Here is a 26,463-nt window from a genome sequence, read left to right as displayed (position 1 = left end):
AGTAATCAAGTTTAAATATGATAAATGAAAATCTCAAACCAATTTTTTTTTAAAAAGGAATATTGTAATAAGTACAATGATATAAAAATGACAAAAATCCAATATGTATATGTAAGAGTGGAGACATGAATTTTTAAAGTTTAAAAAACGAAAAATTGCCCCAGAAACTACAAAGCACCAACAATGGGTATCTGGTCATGCGATGGAGCACGTGACGAATACAGGGACTAGGCTTGTCCCAGTGGAAAGTCTAACTTCTGACTAAGAATCTTTTATAGAGAAAACATGAATTGTCTGCAGGGCAACCTGGATATGAAGCGGGGCTCAATGAGGGCATGTTGCTGAAGAGTGGGGTCCTAGTCCAGTCATCGACGAAAGTGGAAAAGCTCCAAGTGGATGAAATCCATGCCCAGGAATGCTTTGACAGTGATCAGATGTTGCTCGGCGTTGATCCCAGTGAAGCCCTCCGTGTTCATACTTAAACACTTTTCTGGAAGTCAGATCTCCAAAAGCAGGCAAGCCAGACAGCAGAGGCCGAACAGCAATTTGATGACTTGAGCTGTGGCTTTAATGGCAGGCCCACTGTCTGTTGGCTCTTGAAGCAGAAAGTTTGCTAAAGGTTTCTCTTTAAGTCCCAATTCTTGAGTTTGGGGACAGGAGGAATACAACAGCCAGGGGTCCAAGACTGGGGGTTAGAACGCATTCCAACAGAGGCTAGTAGCAGGGTCCAGGTGGAACTGGTCCACTGGGCAGTTGTATGGAGAGAGGCTTCTAGAAGCTTTCTCTATCACTATTGTGCAACTGACCCTTGGAGTCACTTCTGGGGTCCAGGAATCAAGACAAGGAAGTCTAGTACTCCTTTAGGTCCTTCAGACAGCAGGGCAGTCCTTTGGGTTCCTCACAGGTTCAGAGGTGCTCTGAGGAGAGGTCTGTGGGTCCAATTTTATACTAAGTGCCAGGCTATGGGTGAAGGAAAACCCTTTATCCATCCCCTAAACCAGTGCTGGTGAATTCCTCCTCTCCTATTGGGTTTGGAGCCAGCCTTGTTATACGGTTTCTACTAAGATTATAGGACTGTGTACTTACAAAGGCACAACTTCAGAATGTGGGAGACTAAGTCCTCCACACTGTCAGAAACCACGGCCCAAATCCTGGCAAACTCACAGTGCCTCACCTTCACCCCCAAACCTTCAGGTGTGAGGGGTGATTATGGCAATCTGAACATGACACCGACTCCCCAGTGAAGTTGTGAAAACAGATCTCACCCTTTCATTATATTACTTATGCATACCCAGGCGAAACATAAGAGCGATACAAGATAGGTTTCCAATGCATTTATTGCATAAAGATAAAGAGCTTTTATAATTAGGCAGATGAAACAAAGCAAGGCGACCAGAATCATGAACATGGTAAAGATAATGAACAATACAACCATGGTAAATGAGTTCTAGAGGTTCCTACCTAACCCAAAGACTATACGGAGAGCATAGCGGGTGTACCCTTCTGCCTGCCCAATCTAAGAATCAGCCATAGCCCCATACCTGGCATCCTGTGATGTAGATGGCAACCCTCTCAGGAAGCTTGTAGATTAGCACCAGCAGAGCTGCATGTTGAAAATAGCATTCATACTAAGATGGTCACAGATGGAATGCCCCCATGCCCTTTTCAGGTCAATGCATTATTTATATAACATACCCACACTGTGTTAGAAGCACAGCTCCCATGCAGTGCTATGTCTAGTTGTTAGAAGCTGTCGCCTGAATGGGCAACGCAAGCACTAGGACTTTGTGTGCTGTGTTCCTAGCCTTGGACAAAATGTACTAATTACATGTTGAGGAAAGGCTAAGTAAAGCAAACAACTCCTACAATAAATTCCTAGAATAATATCATGCAGGTGAAGTGAAGTAAATTGTGCAAAATAACATTGCTGCATCTCGGGCACTCACACAAGAGGCATGGGCCACTCAACCAAGCTGTGCTATAACTGCAAGCTAAATGCCATTTAAGCAAATGGTTAAGAGGCAAGGAATACTCTGAAAATGAAATAACAGACTGAACAGAGCTCATAAAGCACTGGCTTGCGTTCACATCTTCCAATAGGGTGGTTACTAGTGAACCCATCAGAGGTGCAGCTGTTTAAAAACTGAATACTACTACCATTAAATTAATCCTTGCAGCAGTCAGAAATTCAACCCTGCCTCAAAAATCCCAGTCCTGTTGGTGGGAAAGAATAATGGTAATGAAACCTGAGAGCTGGACGAGTTCCATGACAATGATGTGCTCTCATGAGCTGGGACAAAGGATAAAGAAGGACATATATTAAAGTGATAACTGCTTCAGCTACCCATTGCCTGAATTCTTGTGTCTCACTGCATTTTAAAGCCCTAAAGTATGTTCCAATCGATAGCAAAATGGGACAGAGAGGTTCTCTGTGAAGAGGAGGAGCACCAGAATAGTGCTGTTTTCTGATTGGCTGGGACAAATGTTAAGGAGGAGAGCTGGCAGCAGTGGCATAACAAAGCCCCCCCCCCCACAGCCCCTGCAGTGCTGGATAGGGGGCTGAGGTCCGGGGGGTCCCCTCAGCACAGTACCCTGGCCTGAGAGCTCCTGAGTGAGGTCAGATGAGGACTTCTCCAATTATTTTGCAGGGGGCCCACCTCAAGTGTCATTACGCCACTGGATGGCTGAGACAATAATGGTGGTAAGCAAACTGAATGTGTTGCTATCATCCCGTCTGGCCAGAGAGCTGGGAGCCAATCATATAGCCCCTCTTAAGAGAGAAAACTTAGCATCCTGCTAAACAGGTATTGAATAGAAGCTGTGACCACAAACAACAAGAAGCATTCACAAGAATTTAGGAACTGTTAAAGATGGATGCGTGCCTACCGAATGTTTGCTAAAGATAACACAAGTAAAATCTTTCTTTTAAAGAATGCTTCTTTCTTTGGAATTCAGTGGGCCTTAATCTGCGCCCTCAAAGTTCCAGGTGGGCTTGCATATAAATAAGAGGATAGATGGGTGGTGGACCCAAATCTGCTTCCTAAAAATTCCCCTGCCAGAAATATTGAGCTCACAACCCAACTTTTCGTCTTGAGAACTCCCAAATAGGGCTAGAAGGGCAATATCATAAGAGAGACTTCAGTGTTAACAATATCTACAGTTTGCTCACCGTGCAATCCTCAAAGAGTTTCAATAATGTTGGCATGATCTTGAGTGTTGAGAATTGTCACTTCCCTCTGCTAGCTTGTGTAACTATACAAAAACCTCCATTTACCTCTGCTGCATCAAGAGCTCAACCAGTTGCGCTGCTGGGCTAGTTTACAGGGGCAGAGAAAAATAAGAGAACTAGGTGGAATGAGCAAGCACTTAAGTATCGTAAATAGAAAACAGTAGTGTTAAATAGGTAGGTCTTCCCGTTTTGTCGGGGGACAACTGGCATTGACAGCATCAACTTAAGTCATGATATGCTCGCCGAGGGATACTTTGATACTAGGCTTGTATAGTTAAATCTAAGGGGCCAACAAGGGTGCTGGGAAATCACGGTTTAAGGAAGGGTCGGTGAAGATGTGCAGGGAAATTTGAAGAAAAAATAGATGAATGGTAAAAGAGTAAGCCGTGCCGGAAGTTGTGCCCAGGGTTGGGGAATACAAGAAGGCCCCGTGGGAAGCTGAAAGAGCCTATGCTAAAATCTTTTATAGCAAGCTAAAGGAATGTGCACAAGATAAAAACTTGACGGATTTAAAAGTAAACCTTTGCCCTGAGCAGAATTCATTCAAAATTGGAAATCCCTTCTCTCAAGCAAATAGTGCAGTTCATGAAATAGAAATTACTTCCAGAGATTATTTCCCGCAGAAAATAGCCGGTCCAGAGCGGAGAATAAACGTATGGGGGTATTTAAGGTTGATGTTAAGCTTCACCTACACAACTATAATTGCCTCAATAAAAGAAGTTCTTTAGATGTGCAAAAGACTCCTGTTCTTGCCACTGCCATTTGACTAAGTCAGAAATCTCTGAAATTCGCTCGCAAACAAAAAGTCTTCTGCAGGCTTTTCAGAATTAAATTTGAAATCTTGAGCCTTATCTTGTGCATATATAAGTCATTACTGCCCGAAAGAGAATATATTGTTTATGTCAGGAATTTGCACGTATGGTGCACGCACAGATAGAAGGGCGACTGATCTAGGAGGACTCAAAAGTGTTATGCCACAGGTTTTGCTAAAAAATATATACATATATACATAAATATATATATATACATACATATATATATATATGTACATATATATATATATATATATATCATTTTTTTAAAGCGGCTGGCGAAAGATTGGCTATGGCAACAGAGGACTAGGAAATACTTGATCTTGTAACAGTAAACTCTGTAACGAAGTGTTTAAATTGTATTTATGTGGAATGTAATTATTTGCCATCCACATTATTATGTGATATGGCTATGGTTTCAATCAACTTTTGCAGTAAAGTTGCATTCGATTCACGTGCACAATGCAAACGCCGCTTGTCCTCCTAACCTTCTGCCTGAAGCGCTACTGGGGGGGGCGAGGAGGGGAGGTCCTTCATCCCTTCATGCTCCGGTTAGTCGCCTGCCAGTATGTGAACCTGCGACGGTGACGAACACGTGAAGAGCGAAGTGACGGAAAAGATGCCGAGCGCGAAGTGAAGCTGAGAAAGTTAGAGCTGCCTTGAAAGCAACATGCACTGGGCACCTATTTTGTAGCCCAAATAAATATACCTTTCTGAAAACCCATAGTTCAGGGAGGCCACGCTTCCATCTGTAATTTCTACACCAGCATATTCTATTTTGAAACCCACGTCACATCAGCCATGATGTCCTTGATGGGAACCACCTTGATTTTTGTAAATCTTAAAGGCCAGCTGTCAATTTCTACTGTGCCCTTCAAGAGTATTACGCTGACCCCACCTCAGCTGCAAACCTCCAAAAATATTATCTGACTACGTAAGTGGAATGTTCACATCCATAAACTGCTTGATGCATATTTATTTAATTGTATTCTGTTTACAGGCCACTAAAAACAGGTTAAGAGTCATCTGTCAAGAAGTGAGAAGAAAAGGAAGGCAAAATTATCAAAAATGTTGAGTTTTTGTAAAGCACTGCAAACCGCTGAATGGTAGCCACAGGGTGCTTTGGCAGGGACAACTGACGGGGATATGCTGAGGAGAAGCTAAAGCAGTGTAAAGCCAGTCAGTGAGCTACAGTGTGCGGCGTCGAGATTTCAAATCGGTCCCAAAAGGTGGCAAAGCCTTAAAGAGACAGAGTGCGGAAGCCAGTGGGAGATGTGGGCGGGCAACGGGTGCCTGGCCTAGCAAGACTGAAGAAACATGTAAAGAGCAAAGAAGTGAGGTATGGTTACCAGCCCAACGTGTGGGTGAAAAGATGTATTTTTAAGGATCTTCTGAATTTCTGGTAGTCACTTTCCAGTCTCAATTGGTTGGGTAGGATATTCCCTAAAAAGGAGCAAGGGGAAGGGAGGTAACGCCCATCTTTTGAGTCTGTATAGTCAACTACACTTTACCTCCACGAACACCAATAAAGGTGTTTGGAGCAGGACAACTAAACTGTCAAAAGTACAATTAAAAATTATTTTCTTCAAATATCAAATATAGCTCTCATAATCTTTGCATTCAGTTTACATTTATTTGTGCCTGGATTTATTTTGACAACGTTGGGCCAACTACTTCTTCTTTAAAAAGACATATTATAAAAATATACATATATGACAAAAAACGCTCCTTAAAATATTCAATTAACCTATCAATCCATCATTATTAGTTTTTTTGTTAGTTCAGGCAAGAATTGACAAGGTCAGGATAACTTTGAATATCTGTGAGTAATGGTGTATTAGCAAATTCCCCCATTTTGTATTATTTTTTATTGCTTGATTCTTCATACAGTTCCAACGATACAGTAAATGTTTCTGAGAAATATGTGTACCATGGTCAGAAAGTAATCAATTCTTGAGACTGATCTTTCTACACAGGAGCAGTGCGAAACACTACTGACATTTTAGGATTCGTTTTTTAAAGGTTTGTTTAGTGTCTTAGTCATATGGGAGTTATAGGCTCTGTTCTGCAGGTCAACAATGTAGAGTAGGGTCAACCAAAGTGTGATATGTGAATAACAATAGTGATTAGCATCAAAAGAGGGTCGTATTATGCGCTATTTAGATTATAGTAGAGTAGATTATTATACAAACAAGGAGTAAGAGGGGATAAGCTGGAGAAGAATTCCTAATAAGTGGTAGCTTATAAAAAACCAACAACACCGGGAGTATTCTTTTAATGTATAGGACAGTATAGGAAATCAGGATTTTGATAAAATATCTATGGTTGTTGGATTCTAATAGAAACAGAAAAAGACTGAACTAGACTCTTAGGGGCAAATGTAGGAACCGTTTTGCATGGCGTAAACTGCGAATTTCGCAGTTTGCGCCATGCAAAACGGGCATTGCGATGCACATTCCCATTTTGCGAGTCGTACCGACTCGCAAAATGGGAATGCGACTCGCAAATAGGAAGGGGTGATCCCTTCTTATTTGTGATTCGCACCGCAATGCAGAATTGCTTTGTGACTGCGAACGCGGTCGCAAAGCAATTCGCAGTTAGCACTCATGTGAAGTGGGTGCTAACTCATTTGCAAAAGGGAAGGGGTCCTCATGGGACCCCTTCCCCTTTGTGAATGTCGCCAAAAATATTTTTTCAGAGCAGGCAGTGGTCCAATTCACCACTGCCTACTCTGAAAAAATGAAACCAAATGGTTTAATTTTTTCGTTTGTATTGCAACTCGTTTTCCTTTAAGGAAAACGGGCTGCAGTACAAAAAAAAAAAAACTGCTTTATTAAAAAAGCAGTCACAGACATGGTGGTCTGCTGTCTCCAGCAGGCCACCATCCCTGTGAGTGCAGGGAATCGCAAGGGGGTTGCAAATTGCGACCCACCTCATTAGTATTAATGAGGTGGGTCTTTGCGACCCCCTAGCGATTCGCAGATGGTGTCATGGACACCATTCTGCATATGGTTTGCGAGTCGCCGCAATTTGCAAGTCGCAAAACCATATCTACCTACATCTGGCCCTTAATTCTTAAATCGGAGGGCTGTATTGCTCAATGGGATGCGGAGGGAATGTATATGATTCTGGGAATACACACGGATTATGCACTTTGTCCAGAGTGCTGGGCAGGAAATCCAGTTCATCTGGCCAAGGAAGAGGGTGGGGCACAAAGTTGACTGGACCCAGAAGAAGGATTTACATTTTGTCACCATTCAGGCACAGCTAATTAATTTTTATTCATCTGTGCACCAGAAAGGCAATAGTCCAGGTTGAGAAAGTCATCATGTTCTACCTTGAGCTTGAGGTGGGGCTGAGTGTCACCTGTGTAAGTGTGATACCCCAACTTGCAGGAGTCTAGGATGGTGGAGAGGGCTGCCATAAAAATATTGAATGGAAGAGCCAGTAGGCGCAGGCATGTTGGCTGTTCTGGACAGTAAGGGGCCTAACTTGAACTTTTGCATGCAGTTTTGGAAGAAAAAAGTAGGCTACAACAATACTGACCCACTGATTGCAGTCGATACACACAGTCTTTCAGTTAATTGATCCCGGGCGCACCTTTTCCATGAGGAGGACCCGTGGTGGGAGTGCGACCAAATGAAAAGTCACCTTACCATTGAGGGAGACTGGATGTAAGGAAAGAGCAATCCCCTTTTTGGGTGTGGCATCAACAGAATCAATGGATACTGGATTTTGAATGCACTAAGAGAAATGGGTGCCCTTTGAGATGCCTTACCTTCATTAAGTACTGTGGTTATCATCTGCGATTGGTTGGCGTAGCAAGATGATCATTGTTTATAGGTCCTTATGAAGGTGGTGTAAAGAAACTGGAAGCCACCGAAACGTGTGTCGACCACTGTTATGTGGAGACCACAGATTAAGGCATCTGAGTGGAAGACTAAATGAAAAGTGGTCTCGTTATTGAGCCCAAACTGTACAAAACAAATTCTTCTCCGCGGTTTCTGGGAGAGTGTATGTCATAAGTGTGGATGAGTGTAGTCTGGAATGAGTGTTGGTATTTGTTAGACTTTTTAGTTCATGCAGAGTCATCCCCAATCTGTTTGCCTCCTGCCTATTTTTTCTGACCTGTTGCTGTTGGCTTTTGAACTCTGAGCACTTTACCACTGCTAACCAGTGCTAAAGTGCATATGCTCTCTGTGTAAACTGTATGTAATTGGTTTATCCATGATTGGCATATTTGATTTACTAGTAAGTCCCTAGTAAAGTGTACTAGTGGTGCCAGGGCCTGTAAATCAAATGCTACTAGTGGGCCTGCAGCACTGGTTGTGCCACCCACATAAGTAGCTCTGTAATCATGTCTCAGACCTGCCACTGCAGTGTCTGTGTGTGCAGTCTTAAACTGTAAATTCGACTTGGCAAGTGTACCCAGTTGCCAGGCCTAAACCATCCCTTTTCTTACATGTAAGACACCCCGAAGGTAGGCCCTAGGTAGCCTCAAGGGCAGGGTGCAGTGTATGGTTAAGGTAGGAAATATAGTAATGTGGTTTATATGTCCTGACAGTGAAATATTGCTAAATTCGTTTTTCACTGTTGCACGGCCTGTCCCTCTCATAGGTTAACATGGGGGCTACCTTTAAATATGATTAAAGTGTAGATTCCCTTTGGGAGCGGATTGACATGTGGAGTTTGGGGTCTCTGAGCTCACAATTTAAAGTACATCCTTTAGTAAAGTTGAATTTAAGATTGTGTGTTTGAAAATGCCACTTTTAGAAAGTGAGCATTTTCTTGCTTATACCATTTCTGTGACTCTGCCTGTTTGTGGATTTCCTCTCTGGGTCAGTTTGACAGTTGGGCTGGTTGCACCTCACACTAGACAGTGACACAAAGGGAGCTGGGGTGTAGCCTGCATATCATGATGAGCCATCTGTGGTAGGAGGGAAGGGAGGAGTGGTCACTCACACCTGAAAGGGTGGTGCCTGTCCTCACACAATACAGTCTCCAACCCCCTGGTGAGTGTCTGAGGCCTGGCCTGGGCAAGTCAGAATTTCACATTCCAAAGAGACTTTACTTTGAAGTAGGCCTACTTCAAATGAGAAATTGGGTATAAGAAGGGCACCCAAAACCACAGACTTGAGAACACTTCAAGAGGAACCTCTGCCTGGAGAAGAGCTAAGGAAGAAGAGCTGCCCTGCCTGTGACTGTGCTTTGTGGAGCTATCCTGCAGCTGCTGCTTCTGCCAGAGTAAGAGGGCAAAGACTGGACTTTGTGTGCTTTCCATCTTCTGAAGATTTCCAAGGGCTTGATTTAGAGCTTGCCTCCTGTTGTTTGAAGTCCCAGGGACAGCAAAGACTTCAGTCTGCCAACACCTGGATTCTCTAGAGAGACTCCTACTCTGCGCTGTGGTGACCATCCAGTTCCTGGGACCCTGAAGGGAGAAGCTGGCAGCCAAAGAGGAAGAAATCCACGCACAGCACGCCGTGTGGGGAAAAGATCGACACGACTCAGATCTGCTGCTGAAAATCGACACTCGCCGGAAAAGCGACCGAAGAATCGACGCACGGAGCTGGAGAAACAATGCAGAGCATCGCTGATGGAGGCTGGGAGATCGCAACCCGCGCTGCTTGGTTTTCGGATCATTGTGCAGCTGGATTTGTGACACAAACACCGCTGTGTGTAAAAACAACACAAGGCCTGCCCGGACCCGAGTGCTGACCGGATCGACGCATCACTCTCCTGCGGAGAGCAGAAACGAAGCGCCCCAACCCAACGAAAGGAGAAACGATGCAAGGTCTCGCTCGTGAGTATAATTGATGCATCGCAAGCCCTTTTTAACGCACACTCGCCCGTGCGGGGTTATTTTTGACACACCCAATGTACATTTTCACGCCAACAGTGTCAGTGTGTGTTTTAAACTACATAAAGACTCATTTTTTGCTTTTTAATTAATAACTTGACTTGCGTATGGTGAATTTTTGAGGTTTTGGTCTTGTTCTGTTTAGATAAATATTTCCTATTTTTCTAAACCTGTGTTGTGTCATTTTGTAGTGTTTTCATTAATTTACTGTGTGTGTTGGTACAAATACTTTACACCTAGCACTCTGAAGTTAAGCCTACTGCTCTGCCAAGCTACCAAGGGGGTAAGCAGGGGTTAGCTGAGGGTGATTCTCTTTTACCCTGACTAGAGTGAGGGTCCTTGCTTGAACAGGGGGTAACCTGACTGTCAACCAACGACCCCATTTCGAACAGTATTTTAAGTGGGGAGGTGCATTTTTATACTTATATTAGTCTATAGTTCTGCATTGTCACGCAAATTAAATTCATTGTTGAGTATATTTCAAATATTATATGAGCACAAGAATGTATGTATAAAGTAAGAACTGTTGAAAAAACTACTGCATAAATAGAAATGTGATACCATACATATATGAAAGAATACAAGAACCAAAATCTATTTAACTTAAAAAAAATCTGTGGGTCAGTGACGATGTAGGATGTATGCCATTTATTAATGTAGATAGGTTGGGTGGGAAGGTTGACTTGTTTGTGAGTCTTTCAGTTAGTGTCCGGTGATAGATACCAGGTGTCTAAAAGTGCTGAGAGAATGAGCACATATGAATAAAACTGGCCTCAAGAGTTATTAAGTTCTTCCCTTCTTTTTATTAGGTGATCTCTGTGCCCTTCTGGGGTCTAAAGCTTGGTTGGAAGTCACTTAGCAGGTGAATGGTTTCCAAATTGGTAGATATTTGGCAGGCAACGACAGTTTCAAGTGTTTTTGCAATATTCTGAAGGCAGAAGATGGGTCTGCAGTTTACTAAGTTATCAGAATCTGTTGTAGTATGTTAAAAGCATGTTTGAGGGCATTAGGAACAGTTCCCCAGGGCAAAGAGGAGTTAATTTGTCTGACACTGGTTGGTGTTAGTCTGGGAGGCCGAGGTAAATAACTTTCACTTTACAGAGGTCACAAGGAGAGGAGGATTTCTTGAAGGTGCTCATGATATGGATTGCGCAGATTCAGAGACAGGTGTAAATTTAGAGAGAGAATTGAATATATAACTGTTCAACAATATTAACAATTTGTGATGGTAAACCATGGTGCACTATGGCAGTTTGTCCCGTCTTCCTTTGCTGAATCAGAGCTCAGAAAGGAGAAGGTTTCAATTATTATTTGTTAAACACATCAGAGGTGACAACTAGGTTGATAAAGCTGTAATTTCTTTGTTGGGTTCTGTGATCACACTTCAAGTACTATTTTTTTTTAATGAAACCAAGCAAACTGAACAGTGATCATTCTCTGATGGATATACTGCAAGGATGTTCTACAAATGTTAACATTTGTGGGTGTGACTTCAAACACCCTCTATCCAAATGGATTCTTATACACATGCCCTTCTTCCAGTCAGGTTACAGGTTATATACACTCTCATACTGCAGTATTTGAATCCGAAAGACTTTATTGACATCCATGTTGTTGACAGTAAATCACTGCATATATTGTCTTATGTTGTTAAACTGTGGTGCCTTCATGAACTATTTCAATATTGTTTTGTGCTGTGTTTGACTATACATTTTGCCTTTAATTGCTGTGGTGACACCCTGACAAAGCCAGTAGGGCCGTTGTGCTGTGTCAAGAGGTATTGCTTTTTAGGGTACAGCACTTGTTGGTAAATACTCAGTTAAGTGTTCAATAAGAGCAGCAGGTTTAAGGTGTTACCAAATCTTTGGACATTTTATCAGTGTATAACCCCTGTTGGCTGTGAGGCCTTTCAGAGGGTGGTACCATAGGCATTACTATCTCTCTTTTTTTAATGTAATTGTTAATTTGTGCATAGCATTTAGCAGAGCTAAAGAAAAAGCACTGACAGACACCAAAATATTGAGTTCTGTTGGTTGCATTGCTGAGTTCTGAATGTCAGAGCACCTCCACTGAGTAAGCCGTGGACTGCTCTGTCTTGCTACCCTGAAGGTCAAGTGCTAAAAAGGGGTAGTTGGTTCTCAGATGTGGGGTAAAGAGAAAGTGGTCCCCAGAACACCAGTACGAAATACCTCAGTCAATACAACTGGGAACCGTACTCCCCATCTGTCCTGGGTCATTCCAAGCCAGATTTCCTACAATAAGGAAGACGAAGAGTGGAGTAACTGAATTTTAATAGTTTACAATGCATGTGCGGGGTGAAACAGGTTGTTCTTCAAATCTTTTCTGAACTTCATACAGTCAAGCATGAGCAGAAGCGCTGCCATAGATACTTTGAGAGGGAAAAGCAGTGATAATGGAGGGATCTTCTTCTGGTGTAAAATCAGTTAGGCCTGGCAGATTATCAGTAGGTTTAAATTGGGACTGGAAGCATTTGTTAGGCCTCATCAGTGAGGTATGGTTTGGATCCTATGGCACAGTGAGCAAAGGATGCATGTCTGGGCTTAGCCTTAGGTGGAAACTAGTCTGAAGTTGCCTATGTTCCCTACTGGGGGGGGGGGCCCGTCAGGTAGTTTAGGGTTTGACTGTTCCCATGAGATGCATGGGCAGGTCTGATTTGCATAAGGCAGACCATTGTCTAGAGTGGCACAGTGGGTGAAGAACAGTAGGTTAGAATGCTACCCCGAGCAACTGCAGAGGTTAGACCACTAGCACGCAATCCTCCCATCACCTTTTGTGTGATTTCTAAAACTGTGAGGGCCATTGAACAATAGGAAGTGGTTATAGCTGAGCTTTTGGAGGCCACATAGAAAAGGTGACCTTTAACAGCTAAGGCGGCGTGGTGCTAATAGAGAAGGGATCTCTAAAAGAAGAGTCCACGGAGAGCACAGCACGAACACAAGCTCTAGGACCAGAGGCTTCAGGGGCTCAAAAAGCGAGTGGAAGCTGCAAGAACAGAAGCCGTGGAGAGACAGCAAGAACTGGTGGGTATGTGAGGTGTAACTTTAGGGGCTACCGCATGATTAGAAACTTTGAAACTGTGAGGGACACACTATAAATAAATTCAGTGCAAGCAGATATTCTACGAATTGCAGATTTCCTGAATAATAATAATACTACTACTGTATTTAGACATGTCACTATCTAAATGACTTTGTTCATGTCTGAGTGATTGAACAAACATGTATGTCTAACTGTAGAAAGGGTGTCTACATCAGAATAAATCTATAAGTGTTAGTGTGGCTGTGTTCCTGAGAGTTTTGGCTGGGTATTCTAGTACAGTGGTTCCCAACCTTTTGATTTCCTTGGACCCCCACTTTAACATTAATGGAACCCAGGGACCCCCCACTGAATCATCATTCGAATCCGGGGACCCCCGCCTGAGTCATTACTGGAAGCAGGGGGCCTAAGTTGTCAATATTTGTTAATATTTTTTAATTTTCTAAGCTCTCGCGGACCCCCTGAGAAGGCTTTGCGGACCCCCAGGGGTCCCCGGACCACAGATTGGGAACCACTGTTCTGATACATAGGAGTGTGAGTGAGTTGTGTATGAAAGTGAAGAGCTGTGTGAATATCTGAGTCAGTTTCTGAGTGAGTGAATAAATGTACAAATGAATGTCAGTGTGTCTGGGTCACAAGCATCTCAAAGGTTTGGTATCAAAGACAGATTATGCGTGTGGGACCCAAAAACTATCACTTGTGACATGAATAATACTTATATGTCAGCTGTAACAGGGTGTAGCTTACTAGGTCAGTGTGCCTATTGGGCCAGTGTGGGATTATATGTGGTAGGCGCACTCAATAATTGGCAAATCCAAGAGGTCATCTGTAAAGTAATCAATACTATTGTGCAGGTTGTAGCATGGGCTAGATAATGTGGGTTAACAAAGAACTTAAATGTAGCATGCTAAGTAAAAGAAAATGTATATGCTCTAAACCTAATTATGTATCTTTGTGCACATAACATGAACAATTCACGTTAGGGAAAGGGATGTTGTATGGGAGCATCAGGCTCCCCTAGTGGCTCAGTGAGATAATGGTTCACCACTATAATCTGGCACAAAATGCAGATCATACTATCCAAACACAGGTTGGCAACGCCCGCTAACATTTTTTTAAAGTTGATACAGGGAGTCATTAAATACAATGCCTCTAGTTTGTATTTGCATCATTTACAGGGAGTGTCTAAGAGTTGCAGTAAGTGACCTATAAAAAGTAAATGATCGCTACTGCATTGACTTCTTATATATATTTCTACTAACAAATTACACAACATTTTAATTTCACCAAAGTAAAGTCTTTAGACAAAACAAAAATAAACACAAGTCACCAAGTGTTGTATTTGTAAAAAAATAAAAAAAATAACAAGAAGTGCAAGGGCCGAAGGTAATTTTTGGGAAGCCACCACCACTTGCGCAAGTCAGCACTGCCTCAATGCCAGTGTTCGATCTAACTATTAACAGCGCACTCACAAAAGAGGGACTTTTTGGACATTTCCAGGTCAGCTTATGCTGTAACAATGCATATGGAACGGGCTGGACTAGGTTTAATATTTGTTCAAAACTATGCAGAATTGCTAATCTTTCTACTGATTAACTCTGTTAGAAATTAGACTTGGAGCACCACCATTTGGTGAACTGTGAGAAGCAAGTGTCAGTGTTTGCTTGTAAGTATTAGTGCCGAATACTACCAAATACTTGCACAAATTAAGCACTGAAGTCACCCTAAACAACCTCAGTAACTAAAATATCAGGTAATTGGAATGTCTTCCGCATTACGACTCGTCATAGAAACAGTTTAATTTTAACACCATCTGGGGTGAACACCTGCCATTGACATATATAGGGCTTGATTACAACATTGGCGGATGGGATAGCCAGTCACACACAAGACGGATATCCTGTCTGCCGTATTACAAGTTCCATTATATCCTACGGAACTTGTAAAACTGCGGGGGGGACATCCGTCACGTTTATGACAGAGTATCCAATCTGTAAAGGTCGTAACGTAAAGGAAACAAACTAAAATTTTATAAAGACCAGTGCTTTAAATGGGCTGGCACCATCCGGTATTGAGTACCAGCACTTTTTTTTATTTCGAGAGGGAGTGTACCGGCACTTATAAAAAAAAAAACATAATACTTTTAATTGGAGAGCACTTCTCAGAAACAAACAGGTACTTTGGTACGGAGTACCTGCACTTATCCAAAAAAACATAATACTTTTAATTGGAGAGTACCCGCACTTCTCAGAAACAAACAGGTTCTTTGGTACCTGCACTTCTATTTTTCCATTTCAAGCACTGATAAAGACTTTTTCAGGTTCTGAGGTTGGTAGATTGAGAACCGTATGTTAAGTAACAATAATAGGTATTATTCAAGCAGTTATATAACCAAAAGTACAGCACGAAATAATAATTAAAAACATATATTATCATTACCTTCCTCGATATGTCCATTAGCCCACTTCGCCTCAAGAGCTTCACACGTTTTAGACATTAAGGGGCAGATAATGATGGACCTATCCCTGAATACAACACCTAGGAATAGGGATAGCATACGGTGTTCCAATGTCCGCAAACATCACCTGCGCACTATTTGCTCCCACGAGTTTTCAACTGCCACAAATCGCGGAAGCACACATTAACGATATGGTCAGAGGCTATAAGGTGGATTGCTGTTTATTGTCTGCTATTGAAACACCAGTTTGGAAGCCTAACTGTTTGGACTTTTGGGTACAAATGTTGATCGCCAAGTAGTTTCTTTTTCAAAGGTGTCATGCACTGAATGCTTCTTTGCCTTTTCTTTCTCCCTTTAGTCAACAATACTGCTGTTAGTGAAATTGTTCAGTAAATAACACCCACTAGGAAAACTGCATTTATATTTTTGTGCTTGCCAATTTGGTTGCACCGGCTTTGAAAGACAAAGTGATATAAAAGAACAGTACAAGAAAGGAAATGCAAAATCTGGAGGCAATGCATGGTCTATGAATAGACAATTCAAGCAGAAAATGGGCAAACGGGTACATTTCCTAATATCTCCTACATGGATCTAGGACTTAGCCTTTCCTAGGTTTGCTGGCCAGCTGCATAATCCTCCACTGTCCCTATAGGTAGGGTAAACAATTCTTTCAGCGTGTTTTTGCTATAAGATATGGTTCAACAAAGTGACTGCAACCTTAATACCACTGAGTGCTGGCTTAGCACTGACACAGCACCCAGGCTTGTCAAGCAATTTGCTTTCGATGGAAACGTTTATGCAGTTATTGCCTCAGTAGTGGCAACTGCTACTTCCATCCTAAGCCGAATTTAACATTAAATACATTTGAAGTCATGCGCTCGTGCCTGAGAAAGTAAGTGAATATATGCGTGAGTGCATGCATGAGTGGATGAAAAATCTGAATTATAAGCTTGAATGTGCGGCAAGGGACTGGCAAGAAGTGCAACTGACCAGGTGACCAAAGTACTTACGCTTGCATGAATTTCTTGTGCTCACACAAGTCTGAGAAGAAAATACATTTTCTGGCTAGAGACAAAAAAAGCTTACATTGTTGGGCTGATGGCCGGTTATGTTTCTGGTGCCGCCCCAACCCTTTGAAATTCCCTGCCTGAAGACATCAGATGTACTAAGAACTTGTTTTCATTCAGGAAAAGACATGCATTACATGGTCCAGTTCCATCTGTGTGCTTAAGTCTCCTTCATTTACAACACACTCCTGAGTATCAATCACTTTCCTTGTTGCACAGATTTTTTATCCAGCAGTGGAAGAGGAATGTGGGAGGGATATCCTCACTGGTGAACTGCTATCAAAGGCAGCTAACTTTCCCTCCATGGTGAAGTGGTTTCTCCAAAACCTGGAACATCACTTCCTTGTTGCTGGAGGTGGGGATTAACGACAGGTGATAGAAGTAGCTTTGGAATAGATACAGGACATTTGCCCCAGACTAACTGGTTTGCAGTCCTCCACTGGCTCTGTCGTAACGTTAGTGAATTTCATTCTTTTATTCTTAAATAAAGTCTTTGGTCACTTTGTTGATCCATATCTGAAAACAAAAACATGCCGAAAGGATTGTTTACCGTACAAAACGTTCTTATTTTCTGACAACACGTTCATTCACATTTTATGAATCACTTTCAAAACGTGCGTGCCTTATGCTGTGCCTTCAACAGGGGATACTCTGTACCCACAGTAGGTGCTCCTTCGATTGAATAGTTAATTCTACATTTATATGTCTTTTCCTGGAACAATACTGCTGACCACAAAGAGACAAGAAAGCCAATCAGGATATACCAAGTATTTTTAATTACCTTCTACTCTGTCAACTGATGTGCACTTTTGAACCATTTGTTTCAGAGCAATCGGCCAGATTTAGTTGCTCTAGACAGTCAAGCTGTTCTACTAATGTGAACCGCCTTATTGCTTTAAAACAAATCTCCCCCCCTCATTCCAGCCTGCAAGGGAGACACCAATCAGCTTCCGTGAATCATCTATTGACACGAGGGCACATCATACACGCAGAACCGGCTGAAGAACTCGATTTGTTTTCAGAGACAGACTTCTGGAAAAGGAACGAGTTGTGAAGGAAAAGTATGTGCAAGAAAGGAGACAACATAAAACCAGTGGTGCCCACTCTAGCATCTTCTACGAGGCACCAAAAAGGGCTTTTGAACATTGATTTTAGCTGTCCGAGAGCACTCCAGGCATAATTTGTCATTCGTTTGTGCCTCCTTCCCAAAAATGTCACCCTCGTGGCTTTACTCAGCACATCTAAAAGCTATGTTAGGAAAGAAAGCAAGAAAGTGACCTGATTTAGAGAAAATGACGTAAAATACTTGGAGATGAGGGTGAAATTCTAAAGTTCATATTATTGCTTGCTCAGTTAATTAACAAGCATGGTACAACAAAGGTAGACTGTCCCTTAATTCGTATTTTTTAAAGTTCCAGGAACTGTTGCCTTGGGAGTCTTTTGACTATATCCTTGTCAAGACAAACACATGATTGCACGAGAATTAACCTTTCCTTGAAATGTACACTTAGAGGGCTGTTTATTAAACGACCTGAGTTTAGTAGGGGTAACTTGATTGCTTGAGGTAAGTTTCAGCGTAACTTTATATTTCACGTGGGCTATGGTTTTCTTGTATACACTTCAACAGTAATAGTAACAGTAAGAACCAGAGCTCCAAATATGAGTGAGGCTGGGGCCTGGGCATAATTTACTTCTTATTTTACAAAGTTAGGAATAAACTGATTTCCTAGGGAGCACTAACGGTATTTCTTGACAAGTGCATCAAAACATATTTTAATCTTTAAAATTGTATGATTTGGGAACCCAAAGTTTCCCTGCCAAGATTAGCTCTACGAAAAGCAATATTTTTCATACTGAAGCCCATTTTGATATCAAACAATTACTACAGTGAAGTACTTTCTTGCAGAATGCGTGACCCTTACACACTAATCTACATGTATTACTGGGACAGTGCGTGGAAGCCTGCGCATGGACAGAGGCCTGAATATTGTAAATAAACCAGTCAGAACTCAGCTCAGGACGAGGGCTAGTGTTAGCACAACGACAGTAGTATCAGTCCATGGCATCGTTGGGCACACTACCTCTAGTGTTACTTTCGTGCGATTAGGGTGTCCGATCTGAAAAAAAGACCCCAATGAGCCCTTCATATTTCAAATAATTTGTTGTTGCAAGTAGAAACATGGCAGCGGTCTTGAGCAATTAGTTTTATAACTACCTGAGATCATTTGTTGTACATAAATTGCTCGAGAGGTCTGCTTTGAAAAAATGTAGGACTGTGCAAAATATTCCTAGATCCCGGATTGCCTCAAACCATTGTTTGTTTAGCATTTTTATCCAGGAGCACTTATAAAGCGCAGCATGCAGTCACTACCAACCTCTTGGCGCTCCCCTCCAGGTACACAGTCTAATCCTACCAAATCCTCAGGAATAGCATTTGGCAATCCATCAAAGCGAAACTGTCGGCATGATGCTCTGTATACTATAAGGAGAATAGCCACGCTTTCCAATTTGCTGCGAAAATTAAGCAAGGGGGTGCGGAACTGATATTCAGCGGGATACTATTCCAGAGCTCAGACCTGCAATTCTGACAGCTCTCCCTCAATCTTCTTGGATTGCCCTTTGGAATGAGAAAAAAAACAGCCAGTGACTGTGAACATAAGGCACGGGTTTGGAGCATTATTTACACTTTTTTTATTCAGAAATGGAGATCCTTTGTTCTTTTAGATCTTACAGGCTGTACATGCTGATTTAAATTACATTAAATTCATTTTCCTCGTGTGCTGATACCGCTGAAGCTGTTTAAGGTGCACAGACTCTCTCTTGAACTTCGAAAACTTAACGATGATCCTCACTGTAGCATTCGGGATTGACACAGTTTATTAATTCTATTCTATTCTTGGGAGGCACCAGGAAAACTGAATTACAGAAATCCTGTAGTGTACAAATGTATCTGACATCGGGATCCTCTAGGGAAAGGAAACATTATTTTCAGAATGTGAAGGCTGAGGAAGCAGGCTTTTCTCACTGCAGAAATGTGCGGATTAAATAAAAGATTAGAGTCCATTAACAAACCCAGGTTTTCAACTATTTTCACAAGAGCGAGGCAGCGTCCTAGGGCAGATGGCCAGAGAGCTTCTTAGCGAAGACTAATTCTTGAGGATGGATCCTGCATCTCTAACTTAGATGGGTTTAATTTTAAAAAGTTTAATTTAAGAATGTTAATACCTAACAAAAATGAAAGTTGGGGAACATCGTTTTTTAACTACTGTTGCATGCTTTCCAGGAATGTACCCACTACACACTTGTGTGGAAATTCTTAACGGGGCACACGTGCCTCTGGAATGCTTCTTTTAAAAAACTTTAAAAACACGTGTTCTGGGGTCCTGTCTAGCTGTAGGGAAGATATTCACAGCTCGAATATTTTGGAGCAATGCTTTGTTGTGGCTAGGTTACTTTATTCCCCATTATTAATAGTACCTTGCTGCTGCTATTGTATATATGGCATTAGCAGTGTTGTTTGGTAGTGAATCGAAACCCCCGTCATTGACAGCTGCACCAAAATGAAAATTACCAGGAGACAACTACATTGTCTGAAATCGGTGCGTTTACGAAGATGTGAAAGGCAACTGAACGCTGGACCAAATATACAAAACATACCCAAGGCCACACTCTCCTCTCTGAGGAAACAACTGCATCTAACCCTTTTAGTTTGTTTTTGCATTCTTTCAATCCCTAGTCGTACTACTGAATTCACACTTCTTTGTCTATTGTGGCGAATAGATCTATTTTAAGTATTTTCTATATACCCAAGTAGAAGTGAGGTACTTTACAGAGGACACTTTATTGAAGCAGGAACTCCTCAAACGCAAGGAGCTGTGCAGGGAATAGCACTGACGGTGGGGTCCTGTGAAGAACAGATTTCAGAAATACGGTTCTTGATCACTTTACAGTTCTTTAGTTTACATATTGGCAACACATATTTACATTACTTTACACACGGGATGATAAAATGTCCTGCACTGCATTAACTGCACAGCTGGGATAATAACCCAGTTCTTTGGGTTCCAAGTTGGGCAACTAAACCATTAGATGTTATCTTCTCTCCTAGCTCTGTACACTTACCTTCCCACTGGCCAGTTAGCGCCAATGATCTGTTAATCACAATATCAATCTCTGAAGCACCATCCTCCACTGCCAATCTAACCTCTTCCAGCCGAGTTTTTAGCAGAGTCTGTCCAGCTGGAAAACCAGTAGCCACTGTAGAGAGAATAAAATGTGAACATCTGCATCCAGAGACAGCAATAGATATGCAAACACAAAGTGTTTGAAGACAGACAGTTTATCTATGATATCACCTTTCAGAAGTGATAGATAAAAGGATCAATAAGTAACATTTTGTAGTGGGAAAGTAATCATAAAAACGAAATGGTTCTTCAAATAAACCCAAACAAGTGAACCAATCAAAATAAAAAATAATAGAATGCAGTCAATAGTAAGAGGTGTGTTCAGTGCTAGAGTTATAATAAACTATGTTTATATAGCAGTGGCGGCCGGCAGCTTTAGGAGGGAGGGGGGTGGGCAGGAAGCACACAAACACTCATTCTTTCACACACACACGCACATCCATTAACAACACTCATACCATTCAAACACGCACGCACGCACATCCATTAACACTCGTAACATTCAAACATGCATGCACGCATCAAACATTCATTTTAAGATATCACACACACACACACTTACCTCCAGCCTCGAGGTCCCAGGAGGGTTGGGACTGCTGCCTTCCCTCAACAAATGAGGGAAGGCAGCAGTCCCAGCCTCATCACAGAGTGGGATGGGGTCAGTGAGACTGCTGACCCCACCCCACTCTGTGACGAAGTGTCACTGATTGACACTAGCCCTGGGCGCTTCAGGGCTTAAACCTGAAGCGCCCAGGGCGAGTGTCAATGGGTGACGCTTTCCTCGTCACACAGGGGAGGGCCTCGAGGCACCTTTACTGAGCCAAGGAGGTCACGCACATAGGAGCTGTGACCTCCTCAGCCCACCAAGGTTCAGCTCAGGCAGCCAGGAGTCTGCACAAATCACGCATGTCTCACTCCTGGCTGTCTGATCTGAAAATGAAGGGTGTCTGGCAGGCTGACCTTTGTTCAGCCTGGCAGACACTCTTCATGGGGGGCAAAAGGTGGGGGGGGGGCGTGGCCCCTTCACCCTAAAGGACGGGCCGCGCCTGTTATATAGTAATGTAAGTGTGTACCGTCTTAGAAAGTCAATAACTTGTATAAATCAAAATCACTAGCAGTTTTTTAAATTATGTATTTTCAAACGAAAATTCACGGTTCAAAAGATTTTGGAAATGCAGCTCACCAAAAAAAAACATTTTTGCCCACTGAACTTTTTTCAATTTTAAGTCATTAGATGTTTTATCTGCTCCTAAAAAAAGCGTTTCTTTGTCTTTTTCTAAAGATTTTGAGTAATACCTTGTCCTTGTTTGGGATTTGCACGCACAACTTATGTCTGTGTAAAATCCAAACGTTTCATAGGCATAAGGAAATAGTGTTGTGGCACATTTTTTTGTTCTTAATCATAACTGTGGTGCTACTTATTTTTTCCTCTTGTTTGGAACAACGCAATTAGTCCACCCCATGTTTTCTTAGACAGTACTATGCATGTGCATTGCCCAATACATACGTTTTACAGTGCTTTATGGATTGTGGTTTGGGTACTCCAATGAACTTAACATTTTTTTTGTACAATTTCCACAGTCTTTAAAAACACCTTTCATTGTATGAATTTTTTGCTTTTCACAAAGAGTCCTATTCAGTTTCTTGTGTTCCCAAGATGGTCTCATGGGTTTGATCCACTAGGAGACCGAAAAGTTGACCTTTTCCACCACATCAACCTTTAAAATTAGATATAAATACCACATGTACTCCAGGTATAGTCTATGTGATTTGCTTGTGTGGTGTTTTCAATACTGCAAGGTCTACTCTCAGAAACACTTATAGAAAAACTTTATAACCTTGTTATGTAATAAATGTCTAGGTGACCCAACGAGGAAATTGTATAAAAATGTTTGATAATGTTTGTGAATTTTGTATTGACAAAACATCATTGAAAAAACTGCTAGTGATTTTGATTTATATGTGTTATTGGTTTCAAAGACTGTACACGTACATGAACATATATACATATTTTATTGGAATCCTAGCATTGAGTACTCCTCTTACTATTTACTAATATTTAGTTTAGTTTTGATTGATTCCCTTGATTGGTCAAACAGATCCAATAATCTAATTTATGTTTGAAAGAGTTTCTAAACAATTCCATCAAGAGATTTTGTTTTGTTTGCACTCACCCCCGATGTATGGTTGGTTTGCTCTATATACGGGAAGTTTATGCATAAGATTGGGATGTTAAACAAGCCCCAGCATTATACAGAAATCAACAGGGGTTGGATAAACATTCTATTCCGTATGTCATTCTCTTACACAGTGAACCCTAGCAGAGGTTAAATATCCCACGAAGCCAGATGCGAATCGTGCCTTTCAAGCAGTACTAAATCAATTACAATATCAGGCTATTATAGCATCTTGTCTTTCACCAATAAACACTCCTCTTTTTCCTGTGCTAAAACTAGAGGGATCATACATAATAGTATTTGATTATAGAAATTTAAACACACCGATACAAACTTAAGCAGGTTAGAATACCAGCATCACAGGTTTAATGACAAACCTAGTTTGGAAAAAAAATAAGACAACCCTGGGTATCTCCAATGGATTTGTTAGTCAAAATATAGTTCCTGAAAGCGAATATCTAACCACCTTCAACTTTGTAGGAGCTCAATAGTCCTTCAAAACATTACCCATGGGGTACAAAAATAGCCTTGGTCTATTCTCAGCACGTGAGCTCTGAGATGATGACTTGAGGCCTCATTTATATGTTGGGTACCACAACAGAGTTCCCCCCTCGCCAACACAGTGATCTGCCCACCTGATCTACATGCAGGTGGACCTTAAGTTTGGCCACGGCAGAAATACTCCATCGGGTGGGCGGGGTAATATACTCTGACTCCAGAGGAACAACGTCTGTCCGCCAAAATATAAATCAGGCCCTTAGATGCACACCTAACTAGGATGGGCTGGACAATGACATTTCTAACATCACACAATTACAAAGTTAATATAAAAAAGCCTAAAATTGCCTGCAGACTGTGACTTTTCTTGGACATAAATTATGCAACAAGTGCAAGGGATTGGCATCCCCTTTTCCTTTAGAAATGTGCTACCTTGCAGCCTCCCAACAGATTAAAGATATTACAATAGCTGTTGAGATGTGTCACCTTTCAGCAGACATTCTTGCCATACTATGCTGAGTGAAGCCTGTGTAAGACCCAATTTTGGCGCGGGTGAAATTTGTCCACTCTGCAGCCCAGTCCTTGGCCTCCTCTGTAGTGTTAAAGAAAAGGGCTCAGGAGCTGTGAAGCACTTGCAGAGTGGCAGGGAACATCAACATGGATTGGGGATTCATGGCTTTCTGTTTTTGTTAAACTTCATCATTTTCCTCCATACAGAAAATTCTTTCAGCTGTGCAGACAGCCATTTTAAAAGAGAGCCCGTTGGTGCTGGGAAAACTAGTGACTATGGTTTCTACTATTCCTGCACTAGAAGCAGCCACTAAGGGTAGTATTCCCAATTCTCAAGCTCTATATCCGAGACAGATGCAGTAGGAGTGTCTTTGCTAAGTGCAGTTCATGTAAAGTTTCAATTTGATCCAACTCTTTACACACATGTTTTCCCCATAATGAGCAGATTATACCTCACACGCAAGCCTTACCTATTGAGTCATGTCAGAGTGTGTTTTATACAGACGGCTCTGCACATTACTCCAGTCTGTGCAGCAATGCAGAGTATAGTTAAAGATGGTGAATTCCACCTGTAGTACAACCACACCAGAATTATAGGTGATATCACTGCACAGTATGCCAAAATCCATGCCTTGGTAATTGCATTGCAGAAAGTTGATCGTCACTTCCCATACTAACAGTGTCCAATTTATCCTTCATGCAGGGTTACAAAGTATATTTAAAAATACTAGAACAAATTCAAACATTCAAAATGGCAATCAATTGAAAGTAAAGTACTCTGGGGAATGGCAGCTGTCTTGTAGGACAATCTTCCACTGGTTCATGTGACGTGCACTTGGAGCCATCAAGGTGACAGAACTCATGCCAAAGGGAAGTGTGCAGCCGACCCAACAGTGAAAGATGTTAAATTAGCAGTCCTAAACAGATCTCAGATGAAGATTGATATAGATATACCAGCAGCAATACAAGCAACAGTAAACAGCAAAAAATCTCTGTTAGACTTGCCATCCTTGACATTGTCTCCCTTAACTTTTTGCCTCCGTTTCCCAGGTTGTTGATGTGTGCCGGACTTCTTTTTTGCTGTTTTTGATACTCTGGGCACTTTACCACTGCTTTGCAGTGCTAAAGTGCAAGGGCTCCTTTGTAAAATGTATGTGTAATTGGGTTTCCATTATTGGCATATTGGATTTACTAGTAATTCCCTAGTACAGTGCACTAGAGGTTCCCAGGGCCTGTAAGTCAAATGCTTCTAGTGGGCCGGTAGCACTGGTTGTGCCGCCCACATGAGTAGCCTTGTAAACATGACTCAGACCAGCCACTGCAGTGTCTGAGTGTGCAGTTTAAAATGCCAGTTCGACTTGGCAAGTGTACATTTGTAAGACACCCCTAAGGTAGGTCCTAGGTAGCCCCATGGGCAGGGTGCAGTGTATGTTTAGGGTAGGACATATACTAATGTGTTTTATATGTCCTGACAGTGAAATACTGCCAAATTCGGGTTTCACTGTGCAAGGCCTATCTCTCTCATAGGTTAACATGGGGGCTGCCTTTAAATATTATTGAAGTGCAGTTTCCGTTTGGGAGCAGATAATGTGTTTTATATGTCCTGACAGTGAAATACTGCCAAATTCGGTTTTCACTGTGCAAGGCCTATCTCTCTCATAGGTTAACATGGGAGCTGCCTTTAAATATTATTGAAGTGCAGTTTCCGTTTGGGAGCAGATCAAAATTTGGAGTTTAGGGTCTCTGAACACACAATTTAAAAATACATCTTTTGGTAAAGGTTGTTTTTAGAGAGTGTGTTTGAAAAGGCCACTTTTAGAAAGTAGACATTTCCTTGCTTAAACCATTCTGTGACTCTGCCTGTTGGTGGATTCCCTGTCTGGGTCAGTTTGACAGTTGGGCTGTTTGCACCTCTGCCCTGGACAGTGACACAAAGGGAACTGGGGTGTATCCAGCATATCCTGATGAGCCATCTGTGCTGGGAGGGAGGGGAGGAGTGGTCACTCACCTGAAAGGGCTGTGCATGCCCTCACACTATGCAGTCTTCAAACCCTTGATGTGTGTCTGGAGCCTGGCCTGGGGAAGGCAGGATCTTACAAACAAGAGAGACTTTCCTTGAAAGTTTGCCTACTTCAAAGGCAGAAAGAGGTAGAAGTAGTCCACCCAAAACCCCGAAAATTAGATCACTTCTGGAATCAGGAGGAACCTCTGCCAAGGAGAAGAGCTGAGAAGTACTGCCTCTGCCTGTGAATGTGCTTTGTTGGGCTATCCTGCAGTTGCTGCTTCTGTCTGTGAAAGGGGACAAAGACTAAACTTCGTGGTATATTCCTGCTTGAGAAGAATCTCCAAGGGCTTGAACTGAGCTTGACTCCAGCTGTTGAAGTCTCAGGACCATCAAAGACTTCCCCTGCCATCATCTGGACTCCCTGCTGAGACTCCTGCCCTGCCAAGTGGTGCCCTATCCAGTCCCTGGGCCCTTGAAATGTGAAGTTGCAGACAAGAACTGAAATTCACGCACAGAATGCCGTGCAGGGAAATTTTCAACGCTCCGTCCACAATGCAGCTAATAAAAGACGCACCATCGGCTTCGCAGATGGGAGATAGACGCATCGCA

The 26,463-nt window shown here is 42.1% G+C and overlaps 1 protein-coding gene across 1 annotated transcript in view; it reads right to left on the bottom strand.

Moving 5' to 3' along the window:
- DERA (deoxyribose-phosphate aldolase) overlaps positions 1-26,463 on the bottom strand; it is a 332,278-nt gene that overhangs the window by 169,774 nt on the left and 136,041 nt on the right. Inside the window, exon 5 of the mRNA XM_069228473.1 lies at positions 20,603-20,737. Within this exon, the coding sequence (XP_069084574.1) occupies positions 20,603-20,737 (135 nt within the window). The remainder of the gene's footprint in view (positions 1-20,602; positions 20,738-26,463) is intronic.

Source organism: Pleurodeles waltl, chromosome 4_1 (assembly GCF_031143425.1).
Source record: "Pleurodeles waltl isolate 20211129_DDA chromosome 4_1, aPleWal1.hap1.20221129, whole genome shotgun sequence".
Lineage (NCBI taxonomy): Eukaryota > Metazoa > Chordata > Amphibia > Caudata > Salamandridae > Pleurodeles > Pleurodeles waltl.
This window is presented reverse-complemented; position numbering and strand designations above follow the sequence as displayed.